This window comes from Ambystoma mexicanum, chromosome 13 (assembly GCF_040938575.1).
Source record: "Ambystoma mexicanum isolate Mex_15411 chromosome 13, UKY_AmexF1_1, whole genome shotgun sequence".
In the NCBI taxonomy this organism is placed as follows: domain Eukaryota; kingdom Metazoa; phylum Chordata; class Amphibia; order Caudata; family Ambystomatidae; genus Ambystoma; species Ambystoma mexicanum.
This window is the reverse complement of record NC_090938.1, coordinates 497108696-497128281: the sequence shown is the minus strand read 5'-3', so window position 1 is coordinate 497128281 and position 19586 is coordinate 497108696. Positions and strand designations below refer to the sequence as shown.

The 19586-nt window shown below is 46.9% G+C and overlaps 1 protein-coding gene across 3 annotated transcripts in view; it reads left to right on the top strand.

Annotated features, from left to right (window-relative positions):
• The window catches only part of GOSR2 (golgi SNAP receptor complex member 2), a 176073-nt gene that overhangs the window by 50111 nt on the left and 106376 nt on the right, over positions 1–19586 (top strand). For 2 of the 3 annotated variants that reach the window (XM_069634156.1, XM_069634157.1), the window contains exons 4-5: positions 13668–13800; positions 16472–16612. In XM_069634156.1, the coding sequence (XP_069490257.1) occupies positions 13668–13800; positions 16472–16612 (274 nt within the window). The remainder of the gene's footprint in view (positions 1–13667; positions 13801–16471; positions 16613–19586) is intronic. The other variant, XM_069634158.1, reaches the window with a different exon arrangement.

Here is a 19586-nt window from a genome sequence, read left to right as displayed (position 1 = left end):
TGATGCCGCACCCTTGATTAAACTCCACGAGGAAATCATAGCGCAGGTGGGAGCTTACTACTCTAGACCTGCTAAAGCAGCCCGTATTTTTAAAGAGAAAGCAAACCCCTGGTATGATAGTGCCAGGAGACAAAGGGGCAGGTCATAGTGGCCGCTGTGGTTAGATGGGTAAGAGGCAAAAATCACAAGTTGTTGAATGACAAGAAAAGTGGGTGGCATGATGACCTGTGGAAGGCACTCCTGGAAGCAATTGGTCGCAGGGACTTAAAGGGCGTCTGGTCAAAGTTGGGGGCCGCTCATCGAGGGAGCCATAGACCGCAGCATGGCTTGATCCGTGAAGCAACATGGGCGGAATACTATGGTAACCTTTATCGCGAGGATTGTGGGACTCATGGAGTCGTGTACCATCAGGGAATGTGCTGCCCCAGCTGGGGTCTCCTCTCTTCTCCTCCTCCCCTCTCCTCCTCGCCTCTCTTCTCCTCCTCTCTTCTCCTCCTCTCTTCAGCTATCTACTGGCCTCCTGGTCAGATAACCGCATTTCTGAGTGGGCGGACCTCTCCTCCCGCCTCCTGGCCCCATCCACTCAACTCCTCCTTATTGCTGATCTCAATATCCATCTAGACTCTCCTTGTTCCTCCTCTACTCTTCTGTGACCTCTGCGATTCCCTCTCCCTCTCTATGCTCCCCTCTGAGATGACTCACTCTGCATGGCACACACTTGATGTCTTGATCTCCTCTGACCTTTCCCTCTCCATCCCTCTGACCACTCCTCTCTCCTGGAGCAGCGATCACTCCCTCCTCTTTTCTCATCTCTCCCTCTCTCCCCTCCGCAACCACCCCCCCTGGCCAAGCCAACCCCAACATTGCCACCTACCTTCTCGGACATCGGGGCCATAAAGCGTGTGTCATCGAGGCCCCCCCCCCACCAGCCTCTGGCAGGCTCACATCTTGACCGAGCCCTGTCAATGCTCAACTCTTCTATCTCTAATACTCTTGCCCCTGTCATGACGATCCGTTTGAAGCCCAAAGCCAAGTGCAATTCTTGGTACAACTCTGATCTAGCTACACTTAAATGCACTTAAAAGTGTAGGGTGGCTGAGAGGAAATGGAAGGCTTCTTTTTCATCCTCTAACAAACTGGCCTGCCGGCTGCTCCAAAGGCAATACCGGCGCTGTCCACACTAAGAAGAGAGCCCACAACCAAGCCTATGTCTCTGCGGCATCAACTCAGCCGAACTCTTTAAAATCTGCAAGGAGCTGGCCAACCCTGCTGCAGTCTCTACCTCTCCTGTCGCCTCCCAGGCCCTTTGCACGGCCCTTGCCTCTCACTTCATCTAAAAAACCCAGGATATCCTGTCCACCCTCTCGTCACCTCCCTCTCTTCTCCCCTCTCCTTTTGTGAACTCTGGCCCTCCTACAGCCACCTCCCCACCCTCTTTCTCTGACTTCCCTCTTTTCTCCCCTGACGAGGTCTCTAGACAAGTCTGATTTTATGAAAGTCTCATCAAAACAGGTTCTTCCCTGCTCTTCCAAAACCATCAAGTACCACATTGACACCCTCGCTCCTTTCCTGGCTGATTTCTGCAACCTCTGTCACCTCTGGAACCATCCCCTCCCCTCTGAAGAGCTCTTCTCAAGAAACCCATAGCCGATCCTTCTTGCCCGGCTAACTATCACCCGATCTCCATCACTCCTTTTCTGGGAAAACTCCTGGAAAAGCTGGCTATCTCGCAGCTTTACCTTCACTCTGATTCTGCTGGTTGTCCCCACGACCATCAGTCTGGCTGTAGAGCTGCCAGAAGCACGGAAACTTCTCTCCTGAACATCCGTGAAGATCTGCTCTCCAACCTTGACTCTTAACATCCCCTCTGTCCTTATCTTACTCTCTTCTGCCTTCGACACTGTCAACCATATCATCCTGCTCAACCTGCTCAGTGACAACCTGGGTATCACTGATCAGGCTCTGGCCTGGCTGACTTCTTTCCTCTCTGATCGACCCACCAAGGTCCAACTTGGGTCCTTCTTTCCTCGATCTTCCTTTCTACCTGTGATGTTGCCCAGGGGTCTAACCTCTCACCCTGGCTTTTCAACCAATACCTGGAAACTCTGGCCCGCTGCATTGTAATTTTCTGCTCTAATATTTCAGTGCCATGTGGATGACACTCCACTCGTTTGCAGGCTTCCCTCGGCCACCTCCTCTCCTTATCTCATCTCTGATTGCCTATCTGACATTCAGAATTGGTGTGCCGCCAGCAATCTCTGCCTGAATGCCAGCAAGACAGAGATTCTCCTCATCGGCACACCTACACCCTCATTTCCTGTCGCTCTCTGGCCGGCCTTCCTTGGCCCTCCTCCTACCCCCACCTGTGAGGCTAAGAACTTCAGGGTCATCTTTGACTCCACGCTTTCCTTCTCTGCCCACATCTCTGACGTCTCTAAAAAGTCAAACTTTCTACTGCACCTCATCAGAAGTAGTCTTCCTTTCCTCTCCTTCCCCCAGAAGCTCACTGTCTCTCGAGCCCTGTTTCTCTATAGTTTGGATTATTGCAACAGCCTCTTTCTAAATCTACCAGCTTCTACTCTCCGTCCTTTACAACTTATCCAGAACATGACTGCAAGCCTTGGGTTTGTATCTCTCCATCCCTGAAATCTCTCCATTGGCTCCCAGTGGCTGCAAGGATTCAATTCGAGACCATTTGGATTGCAATAAAAGGCTTTCAGGGGCCTAGGTCCAAAATATCTTCAGCTGTCCCTTTGTAAATACCCCACCCCGAGCAGTTCGCTCCTCCACCTCAACTCCCTCAGGGTCAGTCGTTTTTCTAAGAAACGAGCTGGGGGTAGATATGTCTTCAGCAGGGGGCCTCCCTCTGGAACAGCCTCTCTGCCACTCTAAAACTTGAGGAGAACCATCTCTGGTTCCCAAAGCACCTCAAGACCTTCCTCTTAGCTTCTACCTTTGCTCCTCCTCTCCACTGCTGATCTGTTCTGCCTCTGCATCGTCCACCTGGTTACCCTCTGACTTTCGGCCCCAGGTGCCTGCTCACCCTGCCACCCACCCGCACTGCCTCCTGGCAATCCCTTGCACTGGGGTCTGTATCTGTAACCCTACAGTTCCCCCTCCATCTCCTTTTTTTCTGCACTTATCAGACACCCCCTGTCTGTTGTCTTTAACCTTTCACTGTCCACTTGCAGGCTGCTCTACCACTGTCTGTTGGTTTGTTTGTATTTATTTATTTATTCCTTTGCTCAGCACTTTCCACGACCCTCCCCCACCCCTCCCATGCACTTTCCCCTTTCCCTCTCCCCTGCACTTGTGCGTTCTCAATGTCACTGGGCCTAGTAAGATTGTTGTTTTGTTTCTTCCTTGTTCCCCTCCCTTGCCTCGTCGTGCTCTAAAACACTTGTGTACGAGCGCGATACAAATAAAATATCAATTCCCCACTCCACTGATAGTTACTGATGCCCATGTAGCGCTGACACTGATGCGCCAAAAGGTAGATAAGGCGCCGGGCCCGGACAGAATACTGAAACTTTTTCAGAAACAAGTCCAGGGTATGGGTATCTTATATGACTGAACTATTCAATGTAGTGCTGGCTAGCATACAGGTCCCGCAATCTTGGACTTCGGCAGAAATTGTCCCAATACATAAAAAGGGGGCACATGATGAGCCTGCTAATTTCAGACCCATTTCCCTGTTAGATTCTGGGGGGTGGGGGGTGTTTGCCCGGGCACTCTTAATCTACCTGGACGGTCTCCGACTGGTTTGTGAGAAATACACTGTACTTAGAAAGGCAAATGTGTATGCAGTGTTCGTTGATTTACAAACTGCATTCGACACTGTACCCCGAGCACGTCTCTGGAAGATACTTGAGGAGCTTGGCATTCCAACTGTTTTGCTGTCAGCGATCCAGAGCCTTTATACAGGGAACTCTGCGGTGGTCCGTTTAGGCGCTGATGGAAATACTTCCCACAGCATTGACATACCGAAGGGAGTCTGTCAATGGTGTGTTTTGGCACCCAAGCTGTTCTGTATCTTTATTAATGAAGTCCTGAAGAGGCTCTTGGCCACCCAGACTGCCCATTCGCTAGCGGTCGATAACTTCCCAGCTCTGTTGTTTACAGATGATGCAGTACTCCTCTTCCCAACACCTGCCAGTGCCTGCAAACGTCTGGAGATCTTTGTGGCTTTCACCAAGAGGAACAGGCTCTCCCTGAACATTACTAATTACTAACCAAGGCCATGATTTTTAATGCCAACACCAGGAAGAAGCAGAATGCTCTAACACTCTTTGGAGTATGCTGCGATTGTGCAAGTCCAGTCGTGCGATTACCTAGGTTTGAGAGTCTTGGCGTCATGTGGATGGAAAATGCAGGTTGAGAAGATATTAACGCTGGTTAGGTATAGTGGGGCCCTTGCTAGATTCACTAATGAGCATGGGAATGGGGTGGTACGGGTCTTGTTGGAGGCTTATAAAGCACAAGCATTCCAGGCAGCACTGTATGGGGCTGAGCTCTGGGGACAAGCAGAGATTCAGCCCCTTGCAGTGGTGGAGAGCACATTTCTGAGAAATATTCATGGACTGCCCACCACTGCCCGAACATTCCAGTGCTATTGGAAACTGGTCTAGAAGGGTTCGAGTGCATCTGCAAATTGCGCCCAGTGCTCTACTGGGCCCGTTTATGATCAAATAGCCATCTGCACAAATATAAAGAAGCAGTCATGGATGTTTTATCCCACAAGGGAGCAGCTCTTTGAAGTGGGTGATCCATGTGAAAAGTTATTGGGGTCAGCTGGGCTTGGAGCATTGGTCTAACCCCTCTTCAATAACATCTGTGTCTGAGGAAGCGATTACGAGCGCAGCAGGGACTAAGGGCCAGCGTGATATCCTGGCGAAATCCGGGGTCTCGGAGCAACTGGCCCGATACCTTGCTATTAAGAAACGGGTCGATTTCAAAGAGTATCTGGATAAGTCACCTCCAGGTGGGAATGGGCTGTGTATTTAAAGCTCTGCATTGGAGTCCTGCCCACGGCTCCTCTCTGGCACCGATGGAATGATGCTGTTCCCGCAAAATGTATTCACTGCGGTGAGGTCGATGACACTGCAGCATTACCTATTGCTTTGCCCAGTGACTAAGCCCTTGAGGAAGTGTTTTTTGAAGCCCTTGTTTTTAGATCGCGACTGCAGGTCACTAAGTGAAGCAATGGCTAAGTGTTTGGATATTGCAGATGTATTGGCCATCTCTGCTACAAGCAACTACCTGAGCTGGGCTGGAAACATCCATATGAGAAAGGCCAAGATATTAGGTTTATGCTCAGATGAAGAGGAACCAACTTGTTTTTAAGCTGCTTGTTGGGTAAAACAATGAATATGTTCTTAATTGTAAGTACTTATCTGCCAAGTGATTTTGATGTACTGCTTTTTTGAATTTCATGTCGAAATATGTTTGTTTATGGTTATTAAGTTCATTAAATAAAGCTGTTGATGAATGGATTGTCTCCCCCATTCAGGACATATTTAATGATAACCATCTGAATACTCCATCCCCATTGGTTAGGCTCTATTGCCCTCCATCTTAGCCAGCAGAGGACCCTGCTCCTCCAGGAAGGATCCCATGTAGTCGTTAACAATGGCAGTTATCGTCTCCATTCCATAAGATTCCGTTCCCATTCCAGTTTTGTGGGTGTCCCCCAAACATCCCCCCCCGCCAGTTTTGTGCTATCGCCAGTCTGCCAGCCCTTAGCATGGCCTCACATACCCTGGACAACCTGTATCCCTCCCGGTCTCTAGCCGGGACCCTCAACAGCTTAGCTGAACCCCGAAATAGTCCTTAATCCAGCTAAGAGTTCCTGCCAAAAGATACGTATCCTGGGACACTCCCACCACATGTGGGAGAGGAAACCCACCCAGCCACATCCCCTGGGGCAAACATTCTCGATCTTCACCCGGTCCCTATGCCACCTCTGTAGCATCTTGTAATTGTGTTCCATGGTGGAGGTGAATAGATTGCCATGGAAAGTTACCCCAAAATTTGTGACCCAATCCTCCTCAGATCTCCTCCCCTGCGAGTTCCACCCAGTACCTTTTTTTTGTTTTAAATTATTATTATTTTTTTTTAAATGTATAGCTCCCTACATCTGGGGTAGAGACCAATCATTTATATATGCTTGAAAGAGAGATGTTCGGGGAGGTAGACCCGTCCAACCATTTCTCAAACTGGGTGAGGTCCCTGGATACCTGGGCGCACCACTAAGTCTGTGAACACCCCTTTTTAGCCTTAAGTACTCAAAGATCATGATCCTTTCCCACCCGGGCCCTCCTGTACCTCCTAATGTGGCCTTCCTCAAACAACTGACCCCCTCTCTCCAGACCCCTATCCGACCACTGCTGGGCGCACCTCATCCCCTTCCTCGACATATTGAATGGAAGGCCCCACCTCGAAGACATGAGCGAAGGCCAGGACAAGAAGTTCCTATTCACTCCACTATTTCTCCAAAGGTCCCATAAAATACCCAGCGTGGGGTGGTCCCTTGCAACCCCTGGGATATCCCTGAAGGGGGCCCACAGGTAATCCCTCACTGTCAGCGGGTGCATTTCCAGGTCTTCCAAATAAGTCCAGTACGTTCTCAGGTCCTCCCTTGAATGTTCCTGCAATACTCGTGCAGCTTTGTAATACAGGTCCAAGGAACCAAAACCTCCCTGCTCACGGAGGAGCATGAGGGTGGCCCATTTCACTCGCAGCGTCTTATTCTGCCATACAAATCTAGGCCGTGCCCCCTTTAGCTCACTAAAGAAAGCTGCCGGGTGCCTCCAGGGAGGGTGGTGAACAGATAGAGCAAGCACAGGAGGATGTTCATTTTCACGGATATCGTGCGTCCATAGCAAAAGACGGTCAGGGGATCCCACCTCTTGAGATCTTCATTGATCTTTACCAGTATTGGGTCAGAGTTAGCTTTGGCAATCCCTCAAAGGTCTCTCGGGAGGACTACCCCTAGTTCGACCCTCATCCCCAAGTAGCGAGAGACCAATGGGAATAATGCTAGATTTGTCTACATTAATTTTAAGGCCTGAGAGGCGTCTATAGCTCTTATTTGTTCCAGGAGTTTGGGAAGCGATGAGACCACTTCGGTGAGATATTCTAGGATATCCTCTGCAAACAGGCACAGTTTGATCTCCACCTCTCCACTCTGGATGCCACTGATCCCCTGATTGGCTCTAATTGCGACAGCTAGTGGCTCCATTGTGAGAGCATTCAGCAGTGGTGACAGAGGACACCCCTGTCTCGTGCTGCGTGTCGGGCAAAAAGCATCAGATAGCATGTTATTGACCTGTGGGCTGCATATACAAGGCATCTACCAATTTCAGGAAACCTTGTATGGGGCCCAACCTCCCGATGACCAAAGGCCATTCCACCCTGTCAAATGCCTTTTTTTTCGAGGCTCTGGCGATCTGGCACGCATCACTCCCCTGAGTCTGTGCCCGATACATTAGGTTAATAGTCTTCTGAAAGTTATCACTACCTTGTCTGCCTTATATGAAGCCAACTTGATCACCATGGATTGGGGAACGGAAGAAGACCTTGTAATCTGGAACCTAGAATTTTAGCTACGATCTTCAGATCATTTAACGGCGAGATCGGACGGTAGGAGGTACACCTTGCTGGTTCTTTGTCCTCCTTGTGTATTGTGACAATCGTGGCCTCCAGCATTCGGGTCTGTAAGGGTTCCCCTGACAGCACTGCATTTAATACTGCAGCCAGGTATGGGGCTAGCATGGATCTGAATTTTTTTATAGACTAGCACAAAGAACCTGCCACTCCCTGGAGCATTGCCTGACTTCATTCTCTTGATTATCTGTGCAATCTCCTGTTCAGAAATATGTTCCCCCGAAACGTTCAGTCTCACCAGAGGTATTCCTGGCAGCGACAGAGGATCCAGGAATGTGGCTATCTGCAAATTCCGACAAATGGAGCTCTTCGTGGAATTTAGCAAATTCCTTCCCTATACCCACCGGATCATGCACCTCCCTGTCCCCTTCTCCACTAATAGTCCCAATCGACCTTCTTTTCCTCTCCTCATGTAGCTTCCACGCCAGAATTTTGTCTATTTCCCCGTGCTCATGCTATTTGTTATAAATCCAGCAGCTGATTTTCTGTGTCCTGACAGTATAGCCTTAAGCTTTGCTTTATAAAGTCGCAGTTTAGTGGCCTTCGTTTTTTTTACACCCTCCCAAAAATCTGCCTGGCCCACGTTGGGTGCGTAGAGCGAGCGTACTGTGATCCTTTCACCATTCAGGCATCCCTTTTTTTATAAAAAAAGGAACAGCCCATATACCACCCCCACCCCACACACACACAGGTCCCTCTGTACCTCGTCCACCACCAGGCCAAGCCAAAAGAATGATTGCCACCCCTCCTTTGTTCTCCAGGTCTGAGGCCACAAACCCCCATCACCCGCCATCCGCACAGACACGGCTCCCTGCCCCTCTGCCAATGTGTCTCTTGTACCATCATGAGATCCAATTTGGCTCTCCGGAATTCCTGCATGGTCAATGATCACTAGGTAGTCGGGTTTAGCCCTCCAAACATTGAGCGAGCCAATCACAAGTTCACATCTCAAAGCCATGGCTCTGTACCCGTGCCTCACATTTGCACCATCCCTCCCTGAGAAACTCGAAAAACACAGTTGAGCAATTTGCGCCCCATGAAGGGCTAACCCTGAAACAATGAACCATCCTTGTCAAACCCCTATGGCTTAGCCTCAGCTTACCCAACCCCTCCCTCATCCCCCCGGCCCCCCGACATCCAATCCTGACCATGCCCCACCTCCGTCCAGGATAGGATCACCAAAAAAGTCCAGAAACGGGACTCCCTTCTAAAACTCTTCACCATGTCTGAGCCCCTCCTACCCTCCCACTCATTACACGCAACCAAAAAAACCTTTACCCCACTCCCTCTTCAGGGATACCCCTCCCCTCAAAGCAACGCCTAATCCCGGGTCAGAGGGACCCGACGATCCCTAGGCGGGGTGTTCAGCTTTTTATATTTGCTGGCACCCGACATCTTGCATCTGTTTCTGGCACCTGCAGGCTGAGCCGTAGGTCCAGCGGTCTCTACCGAGCATACTGCCCGGAGCCGTGAGTCCCCTATGAGTTCATCTGAAACTCGACTGATGTCTCTCTCCATTGCCAGCCGATAGTTTTGGTCATCATGCTCAAATTTGAGGTAGAATAGAAAACCCCAACGGTAACGAACCCCCTTCTCCGTCGGCCACCTGGTTAGTGGTCCACACATTCTTCTCCTTGTAAGGGTGAGAGCCGATAGGTCCTGGAAGATGGAGACCTGGGCCCCACCGTAGTAGATGGGGGAGGGGGCGAGGCCTGCCTTCATGGCCCTCTCAAGGATCCTTGTTCTCTGTTTGTAGTAGTAGAAGCCCGCCAACACTGAGCAGGGCCCCCCTGGACCCTCCAAGAGTACCTCCCTAATGGCTCTCCTAATGTCGCCCTCTGTTTCTCCCTCCTTTTCTGGGAAGCCAAAAAAGTAGGGTTGTTGCGGCGTTCCCTGTTTTCTGTTGTCTAATTTGAGAGTGGGCTCCGCCTCCCTCCAGTTCCGAAAACCTCACCCCCGTTTTGAGTTCCAGGGTGTCCACTGAGGTGTGGTTGGGCCCCTAGCCCTTGGATCTGATTTTCCACACATGAGAGTCTCTGATCCATGTTGTCCAACCTCTGGTCAAGGGCTGATCTGATTCCCTTGATCTCCTCCATAAGGGCCGCAACATCTGACTTCGTGGCTGCCTGCTCCCCTTCCATGTTGGTCCCAGGGTGAACCGACCCTGTCCCGGTCTGCAAAGTGGAACCTCTGTAGAGACTCTCTCCAGCTCATGGACCAGGGGGCACGGGGTGCAGGCCCGCTCTCCTTGGTACAATACAGATGCCCCTTGGGGTCTCTGCTCGTCTCCACCAGCAGGAGCTTACCTCCAGCTGGTAATCTCCTCCTACCTGGATTTCCAGGTCACTCCGTGGCCGCCCACGCTCCTCTCCTGATGTCTCGGGCTACAGGGCTGGGCCCCTGATGCAGGCCTAGCCTTGCTTCACGCTCCAGTCACTCCACGTACGGCGGACCTCTCCACTGTGCCCCCACTGCCGTCGCAGACACCTGCTTTCCAGTGTCCCACGAGGTGGCCACTAACTCCCACAGCTTCACCAGGCTGTCGAATCAGTTTGTTTGGTGGAACAGACCAATCTTATGAGCATGGACCTTAACCAGTACAATACACATTTATTTTACAAATACCAAATGGGACAATGTCCATACACTATTTGTATGCAAATATATTATTTGTAAGAATAAAGGTTAAGAGATCGATCTCTGCACTATTGGTAAGTAAACTTTATAAAACAAAAGCTGCTACACTGTTGGGTAGGAGTTCAAGTTTCAAGAACTCTCAAACGGTCAAGATGGAGTCTTTCCTAGATGACAAAAATCTTTTTCCTGTCTAGGGGAAAGAAGAGTTTTAAAGAGGCCACGGATAACCAGTTATGTGGATTTGATCTGGAGTTTGCGTAAAGTTACCATTTGTGAACATTTCCAAAGAAGCAGTTTCTGGAGTTCTGGTGGCATTCACACCACCAAAGACCCTTTGTGAAGAAAGGGGATCCCCCAGATGGAGATCCATATGAAGAAAGTGCTCTGCAGCAGTGCCAGAGTGCCGGGTGAGCAATATCCTGTGTCCTAGAAGCAGTCCCGCAGCAGGCAGTTTTATGATTTCCAGAGGCGGTCACTGTGCACAGTATTTGGCTACAACCAAGGGCTCAGCGACTACACACCATTGCAGGAGGGGCCCCAATACCCTTGGAATGGAGGATTGCTGAAGATTTAGCTTTTTCAGGGTCGAGGGTCCATGCCAGTGCCACTTAAAAACAAAGATGCTGCAGTCAGCATTGAATGCCCACCTGGGCATTATGATTGTTGAATAGTCACCCCCTGAAATGCATCTGAGAAGGGCCTGGGAATTTAGGGGGGACAGGGAGAACAGTTTGTGGTGTGGCTGAAGGGAAAAGTGCCACCCATGCCCCTGGAGGTTCACAGATTCATTGATGGAACCAGGGCTCTTGCTTGATGTCCTGGAATGAAGAAGCTAGGGTTCGGATGGCACAGTCTCCAGGAGCCCAGCAGCAAAGGATCCAGCAATGCAGGCACGTTCAAAAGCTTCAGGGAGACTGGGCCTTCTAGCAGTGGAGTTGGTCCAGTTTTCTGCACAGGATCAGTTTTCTGCACAGGATCTGTGCGAGGGAGCATGGCATCCTAGTCTTCAACGAGGATGGGCATTGTCATCTGATTTGGTGGAGTTTCACAGAATGCTCGTGTAGAGCTTTTGGCCCTTTCTCGCACAGCAAACCTTTCTAGGAGTGCAGATCCAAAGTTCCAGCAGTAGATCAGGTGAGAGTGATAAGCGGGCTCCTTTTATCCCCCTCAGGAGACAGTGAGTGAACGCAGCTGCCAACCACACTCCAAGCATCATTCATACAGAGGGGTGTTCACCCAATGTCTGACACTTAAGCAAATCAAGGTACTCGAGCGGGTATCATATACACATAGAAGGGAATCCATACTATCCCACACAGGCATGTATGTATGCCTCGGAACTGTGGTCAGGCTTTCCATTCCTGGAATAGAGGCATCAAGTGGCCAAACATGTCCACTTTCTCCCATGCACATAGAGGGGGACAAGGGATAGTCATGTGACTGCTCAGGTCTTCTAGGCAACAGACAACCTTCATTTTGTGAATGATGGAGGAGGGAACAAAATAAATGAACCCCAGCCAGGTAATGTGGTCTTGACAAGGTGGAAGCAATTTTACACAAAAAACACCAGCAGCCTAACCATATGACTGACAAAGGGGTACCTTCTCTGGGACACTATGCAAAACCCTGCTGTACGAGTCATGACTGTCCAGGCGGAGTGCAAAAAAACAATGTAATTCTTTCAATTTTTGGATAAAGCCTGGATGAGGGGTCCAAAACCCAGGAAATCTAGAAAAAAGTCAGAGGTTACCTCATCTGTTACATTGTGGGCTGTCTGCCAACTGGCAGGATAGCTGAGGAAGTTTGCACAAGAATAGAGTTAAAAAAAACGTGTTGGTTTACCATTAGACAGGCATCATTGCTGTAGGCAGTCTTTCCATATAATGATGTGTTATTTATATAGCGCCTTAATCCAAAGCGCTTGTACTGCCATATACTTACACTATATACTGCCTGGGACGTTCTTTTAGGAATGGCAAAGGTGTTTAAGCCATGTTTGTCTGTGATTTGTGAGTACCTGAATCATGTATGTTAAAGCAATGTGAATAGACTGATGTGGGAGCACGGCGGGGGGCATCATCTGTGTAGGTCACTAGCTTGCGCTTGCTGTAGAATACACGCAAGTACTTGTTTGGTCTTTATGCTTGGTGCAATTTCCTTCACAGAACACTTAGCAGAGACCATTCTCATAAAAGGTAACCAATGTTGCCTCCTTGGGTGGACTTGGTTTGGTGTGTGCCGTTTGTTGGTTTAAGCTAAGATAGTATCTGTTTAAGCAGTGCTCAGTTATCTGTGACATTCCTTTGATCTTAGCCGATACCATTCTTGATCAGAATATTTGCCTCCTAGACAGATCTAGCTTTTGTATAGTGTAATGCTTCAGTCTCAGAAAAGCTGGCGTCTATCCAAGGCTCATCTCTAGTCTCAAAATGTGGGGTGTATCGTGTTGTGGGCAAGTGCTGGCCATCAATGCATAAGGGATTGTGTGCAGCATTTTTTGGACCTATGCGTGAGCATTGTGGTGATCACACAAGGCATATTTTAGATCCGGGTGGGCAAGTTGGACGGTGACTGGCACAGCTGACCACCCCTAAACCCTTTGTGGTGTTGATAGATGTGCAGACCGATTGCTGTATGTCAGCAGCCTATGCCAGTGAAAAGTACTGGTTGATGCAATGCAAGACTTGGGCCCAATATATGTTGCTAGGGCCGGTGGAGGGGTTGGGGGGGCTTCGGGAGAATCGGGCTGTATGCTGTACTGTGTTTGGACAGCTTATCTTCCATCCAAGTGTGTACATTGTTTGGGGCTTTGCAGGGTATCTCTTGATTATTAAAGTGGTTAGGGACTGGGGCTCCCTAGTGGCATTTTCACCTCCTAATACAGCTGAGAGTTATGCAAGGCTTTTCTTGGCCCTTATGGTAAGTATCTGGATGTGCGTGATTGTTTTAGCCTCTTGTAGATCGGTTAGTGTGAGGTATGGTTTGGGTTTTGGCCATAATGGCCTTGTTAGATCTTTGAATGAGAATCTCTTGACGCTGCCATGGCCTGTGTGTCCGCAAGACATATGAAGTATATTTGTTTCTTTTCTTTAACTCAAGGCGGTCATCAGAGTTCACCCTCTGTTAGCGCTCTGTAGGCGGGAGCAAGCTAAACTGATGAGGAAAGCAATAATATGGTAATATTTGATCAGGCAATTGAGGGTATGGGAGCTTTTAGGATATTCTAAGTATAATGCACCATTCACTGTCAATCACTCAAAGAAATGCTAAGAATAACCTAAATTAAATGACATATCCATTGGTGCCACTGTGCTATGAAAATCTGTCTACCAGAAATGCATTTCACCCTCATCTGTTTTCTGTAGTCGAGTTGACCAGCTGAAATATGATGTCCAACACCTACAGACGGCGTTGCGGAATTTCCAGCACCGGCGGTATACACATGAACAACAGGAGAGGGAGCGAGAGGAGCTGATGACACGAACATACACCACAAATGTAAGTATCACGAGGGAAAATGACTAGCATGATATTGATTTTTTCTAAGAACACAACTGGGCTTTCTAAAAACAAACCAGTAAGTTTGAGCTTTGAACAAAAAACGACTAGAAATCTATTGGATTAAGGGACAACAGATGGGTACTCTGCAGCCAGTTGGATCTACCATTTCCCACCATCTGCTGGAATGCTTTATTGTTGCTGTGTTTATTCAGAAGCCTCACTTTTGATCTTTTGTGTGTGAGATTGTTGCCTGGCATTCTGATGACCTCCATGGCCATTAGTGGCCGTTTGTAACCTTTTCACTTTGCACATATTGCCTCCATTTATCAACAGTACACAAGCACACTGCGCTTATTACTGTTTGTCAAGAAAGACTCAATTTAATAAAAAGAACAGCCAACACGTGTTTTGACCTCAGTCTTCCAGGCGTTTGTGCAAACATAGCAAAAAGAAAAAAATATAATGGACTATTACACTTTATAAATTAACATAGCAACACATTATATCATTGAAACACACAGAGCACAAACATCAAGAGCATGAGGGTCAGAAAGACCAACGTTTTTGTGACCATGGAGTCCAACAAAGGCAAAAAACAAAATGTTGAATGTACGTTGTCCGCCCATTGGTTTAACGCAACATAACAATCCAAAGAATACCAATAGGTCACATCAAAAGCAAGTGACCATGAGTAATAATTGGGTTGGGAAAGACCAGAACAGATTGAAATTAGGTTACATAATGAATACAAAATCAACCACCTGTTAACCACAATTGGGTGACATCTGAGCCAAGTTAAATGTTTGACGTGTCGGCTGTTCGCTTTTAATTAAATTGAGTCTTTCTTGACAGTTTTAATCGGCGCAGTGTGGTTGTGTACCTGTTGAATTACATGTTTTGCAGGACACTTGGGGTATGGGGTCCTTTCCCGGCACGGCCTCCAGCAACAGATACTGTTCCACCAACCCCCCCCCCCCCCCCTTTTTTTTTTTTTTTTTTTTTTTTTTTTTTTTTTTTTTTTGTACATTATTTCCTTAAATTGATCAGCGCAGCTGGTTCAAGCTCAATTGCCCCATCAACTTTTTATTATATTGCCTTGGTATAGTCTTGGTGAATGAGAGAATGCATATGAGAGAAGAGTGATTGTAAATGGCGAGGAAGGAATGGTATGTGCTTTTTGTCACTGGACCTAGAATAAGAATAGTGGCATTCATGGATTGCATTATTCTGAAATATATGCTCTTTTTAAAATATCTTTCTTAACACATCCTTACCTGCACACAGATTTCATACTTCTGAAATATGTGCTTTCTATAAACTCTTGTTCTGCCTTACTGTGGAGTACGCTCCAAATCCTACCATTCATCCCTCAAAACCTTCCATCTTTTCCTACCCACAGTCAATCACACAATCTCTTGCTTGTATTACGTTCTTTAAATCTAATTGTAACCAATAGCTTGTCCTTCAATTAGATGGAGTAAAAGCTCCCCTTCTCCCCCACATCGTCTTGCAGGCAGTGGCAACTCTGGCTTGCTGCCAGTTGAGGGCTCTGCTTGCTTCAGTGCCATAGTATTATTGGATCAAGCAATGATCTACGAGTGAAATATGGTTAAATGGCACTTGAGGGGGTGGTATACAGCTGAACGGGGATGCAAGATGGTTTCTAGTTGTGGACTTGACAAGTTGGCGTCACTTTATGACTAAGGATCTCTGCTGCAAAAAGACTGAAGTATTAGAGAAGTGAAGGTCATGGACAAATGGGGCTAGGTGTGAGGTAGAGTATCTAGTGCATGGTCAAGGTGTTACAGAACCAGGTTAGAACCTGGCCTAGAGTTGTTTTTGGAAGTGAAGGCGAGATGGACCACCCTTACTGACAGGTTTATAATTGCAGAGCATGGATGGAGAACGCATGTCTTAAATTTCTCTCACTTGGTTGTGCTCTGGATCTACAGTTATGCAGTGGTGTGACCGCGATTTAACCTGAACCATCTGGTGATGAAAGTTTTGTTGGAAAGATAATGGAGTTTTTTAAAAATGCAAATCTTAGTAGATGATAAACATTTAATGTGATGCATTCTGGGAGATGGAAAACTCTTTTCTCTGGGAGATGGAAATCTTTGTCTCTTTCTGTCTCTTTCTGTCTCTCTCTCTCTCTCCTCTCCCATGAAGGGGCGATCTGCTTGGATATCCAATTAGAAGCTTGTTTCCACCATCCATATGGAAGAGCACTGGGGAATGGAGTGTAAGGTGTAGGGCATGAGGGATGGTTTTATTTTGTGTGGAAGGTTAAACTGGTACCAAACTATGTGTTTGTTTTCAGTTTTGATGGATCATTCATGGTCTACGTAGAATCTGAGTGACTTTGGCAACAGGTGGCATGCAATGTCCTCTAAATGCAGATCTGACTGCCATGACTGGATCTGTGGCTTGGTTCTGCTGTATAGGAGCACAGCATCTGTGTACGCAGATTCCATTGTGTGCAGTTTGCACAAAGTTAGCGTCCTCGTTGCAGAGCATGGACGCTGTACATGGGTGAAGAGGGCAGTGTTAGAGGTTTAGGCTTTGATCTATGGATAAAAAGTTAAGCTGTCATCTTCACAAGAGCCAAATGAACTGCATCATTAAATACCTTCAGCTCGATAACCAGGACACTACATTTCTCACACAGGATTCGGCGACCACCATCCCGATGGATGAGACATTACAGTTTAACTCTTCACTGCACGATGCCCACCGGGGCATGGATGAACTGCTGGGCAGTGGAACCAGCATCCTGGAAGGGCTGAGGGACCAGAGAAGGACCTTGAAGGTGGGGGACATTTTTCAAATGTGGAAAGCCAACGGGGGCACCAATATGGACTGGCCCTCATTCACTCTGATGGCATTGGTGGGAAGGTTTTGAATGCCAGCACATGTATGCTTTGGCAAAACCTTTTCTGTTAGTTAAGTATTCTGTTGCCAACGTTGCTTATTTTTGGCAAAGGTTTTTGCGTTATATATAAGTATGACTTAACAAATACGTTTTTTCTGAAGTCATCACACTATATTTAGTGTCTGGACATCCAGACCCCTGATCTGCATCGTATCGGTCTAGTACAAAGAATAGTAGTTCATGTATTTGGAAACCGTATATATGATTTTAAGCAGGCATATGCCTTCCTTCAGGGATCACTAGTGTGCATGATCACTGGCCCATTCTCTGACTGCTCCCAGTGCACCACTCTGACAGGTCCCTTTTGTATTTTAGTATTGCCCCCACCTTAGATCTTTACCATGCAGCCCCCCACGCACAGCATTTGAGGCTTGGCATGCTATCCCACCCTGTGGTAAAATCTGAGTCTGGTTTTCCAAATGACCATGAGGTATGTTAATTATCTTAATTGAAATTCAATTAGCGAAAATGTGTCTTGTGGATATCCTGAAAATCTGATTGGATTTTACTATAACATGGTTTGGCAAGTTCAGCACTACACAGTATGAACTCTGATCCTCCATAAATGCGACTATCTTTGTTTTTCATGTACTTTATCCATTCCAAGATCTTGCATTGTTCTTTGATTCTGATCTATAAAATTCTGGTGAAGTGCAGTGCTTCAATTGTATATCCAGCTGAAAATGTCACTCCAGACGTCCTGCTGTTCAAACGATCTAGTGGCGCTGAAACTATGATGTATAACTTCAGTTTGAAACCATGTCCACTGGGAATGGGATTAAGCCTTCTTGAGGTTCTAGACCAAATGCAAACTCGGCACTTAACTTGACCACTGGTTTTGGGTGTTCCCTTTTGCATTGTTGAGATTCTCACTCTCTTCCAGCTCTCGAGACGTTTGAGCAGAACCTTCTGCAATTATGCTTCTTTTTTATGACTACATGGTATGGTCTCTGCTTGCCTTAAGAAAAAGAATGTCAAAGTATACAATACATTTCTGTATGTTTATTTATTGCCCTGGAAACCCGGGGATCTGTGTTCTAATCCTGGTATTGCCATGTGATGAACAACCTAGTGATTCTAAGCAAGCAATGTTCTTTTCCTGTGTATGAAATTGTAAATGTGTCATGTAAAAGATCGGTGTCCTGAGTTCATTACTTATTTCCACCACCCGTCTTTCAATCCTGTATTATGTGCTTGTCAGCCCAACATAATGTCCCATACTTCTCTATGTATGGTATCTCGTGGTATACAAGAGGTGTATCTTGAAGTGATCTGGTTCTGCTAGGTCCTTGCTCTTAACTGTGACTGATTTCTATCTGCTAGGTGACATCTGTATTTTCCCCAAGTCTAGTTAAATGGATTCTGCGTGACATTTTAGATTTGGCACACCAGCTCACTTTCCTAATACAATCTGTGCGTAAACATTGTGTTAGTAGTGGACCTGCTAGCCTAACTGCATTTTTCTTATAGCAGCACTTGCTTTATGAAAAGGACCTCAATGCCCGAAGGAGATTAGCAAGTGTAATCTGGTAACCAGATTCTGCAACCCTGTCCTGTTAACAGAGGGCACCATACATATCTTGGGTTCAAACAAAGTACCTGCATCCAAGGTAGAAGGTTGGGCAAGTCTGGATTATATAAATTAACTGGCAGAAGAGCCCAGCCACAGCTCTAGAGAAGTCTGGACTTGCACACCAGTAGAACCATTCCCATAATGTTCATAAAAGTCCTCAGGAACTTCCAGAAAACAAGATCCAGGGCTTCTGCCATGGAGCTATGGTTCAAAAACCACCATCGCCTAAAAATCCGTCCAGCTTCTTTGCCTCTCGAACCTGCCCATTTGTTGACATTCAGTACCAAAGGGAGTAAGTGGAAGTGCGTTGCCTTTGTGTTTTCTTGGGGATGGGTTCAACATGCCCACTCTCACAATGACACCTGGGGACTGTTAAAGGTCCGACTACTGCTGAGCCAAAGACATTGCCCATGTTCGTAAACCGTTTGCACAAAAGAACAAGCCTACGTGCTTTTAGACTGTGTTGGTGGTGACTTGGTGCAGTATAAAATCTTTAAAACATTAAGGGAAAACAAAAGGAAACCATATATCTAATTCTTCAGTTTAACAGGGAGTTGTGAAAATGGTAAATTTGCATTTCTAGCGTACAACTCCTCCCAAATGTTATCAAAGGGTTTTTCAGGTACACAAGATGTCCAGATTAACAATTGTCTTGAAGTCCTTTTTGGAGCACATTCGCTTGTTTCACGCTCTTTCCACTCTGAAAAGCTGGCTGTGCTGATCTCTGGGCACACTGGTATTCCGTTTGTTGGCATGTGACTTTATAGCTTCCCTCCCTGCTCCTCATTTCTGTCAGGTGGACGTACTTTGGCATAAAGCGCTGTACAAAGCATGCCATAGCCCTAGAAGTGTCAACGCATAGTAACCTAACCAAAGGATACAGGACAGATTTCTAGCCCTTCTCCACAACCGATCTTGTTCCATCTCCTTACTTCCGCTTTCCACATTGTCCAATAAACACCTCCTGCATTGGGAACGCAGTATATATATATATATATATATATATATATATATATATATATATATATATATATATATATATATATATATATATATATATATATATATATATATATATATAATTTTTTTTTTCTTTCTATACTTGCATAGCTTACTTCCAAATAAGCCAGCACCCAGTCTCGCTGTGCACTTAGTTCGGCATGACAAGGAATAAACTCTTAATAATTACCTTTTTGACATCAAGGTTCCAGGTTTATTTTTATTTTTTTACTGTACCATTCCTCTCTCCATCCCCTTTACATCTGTTTACCAACAACA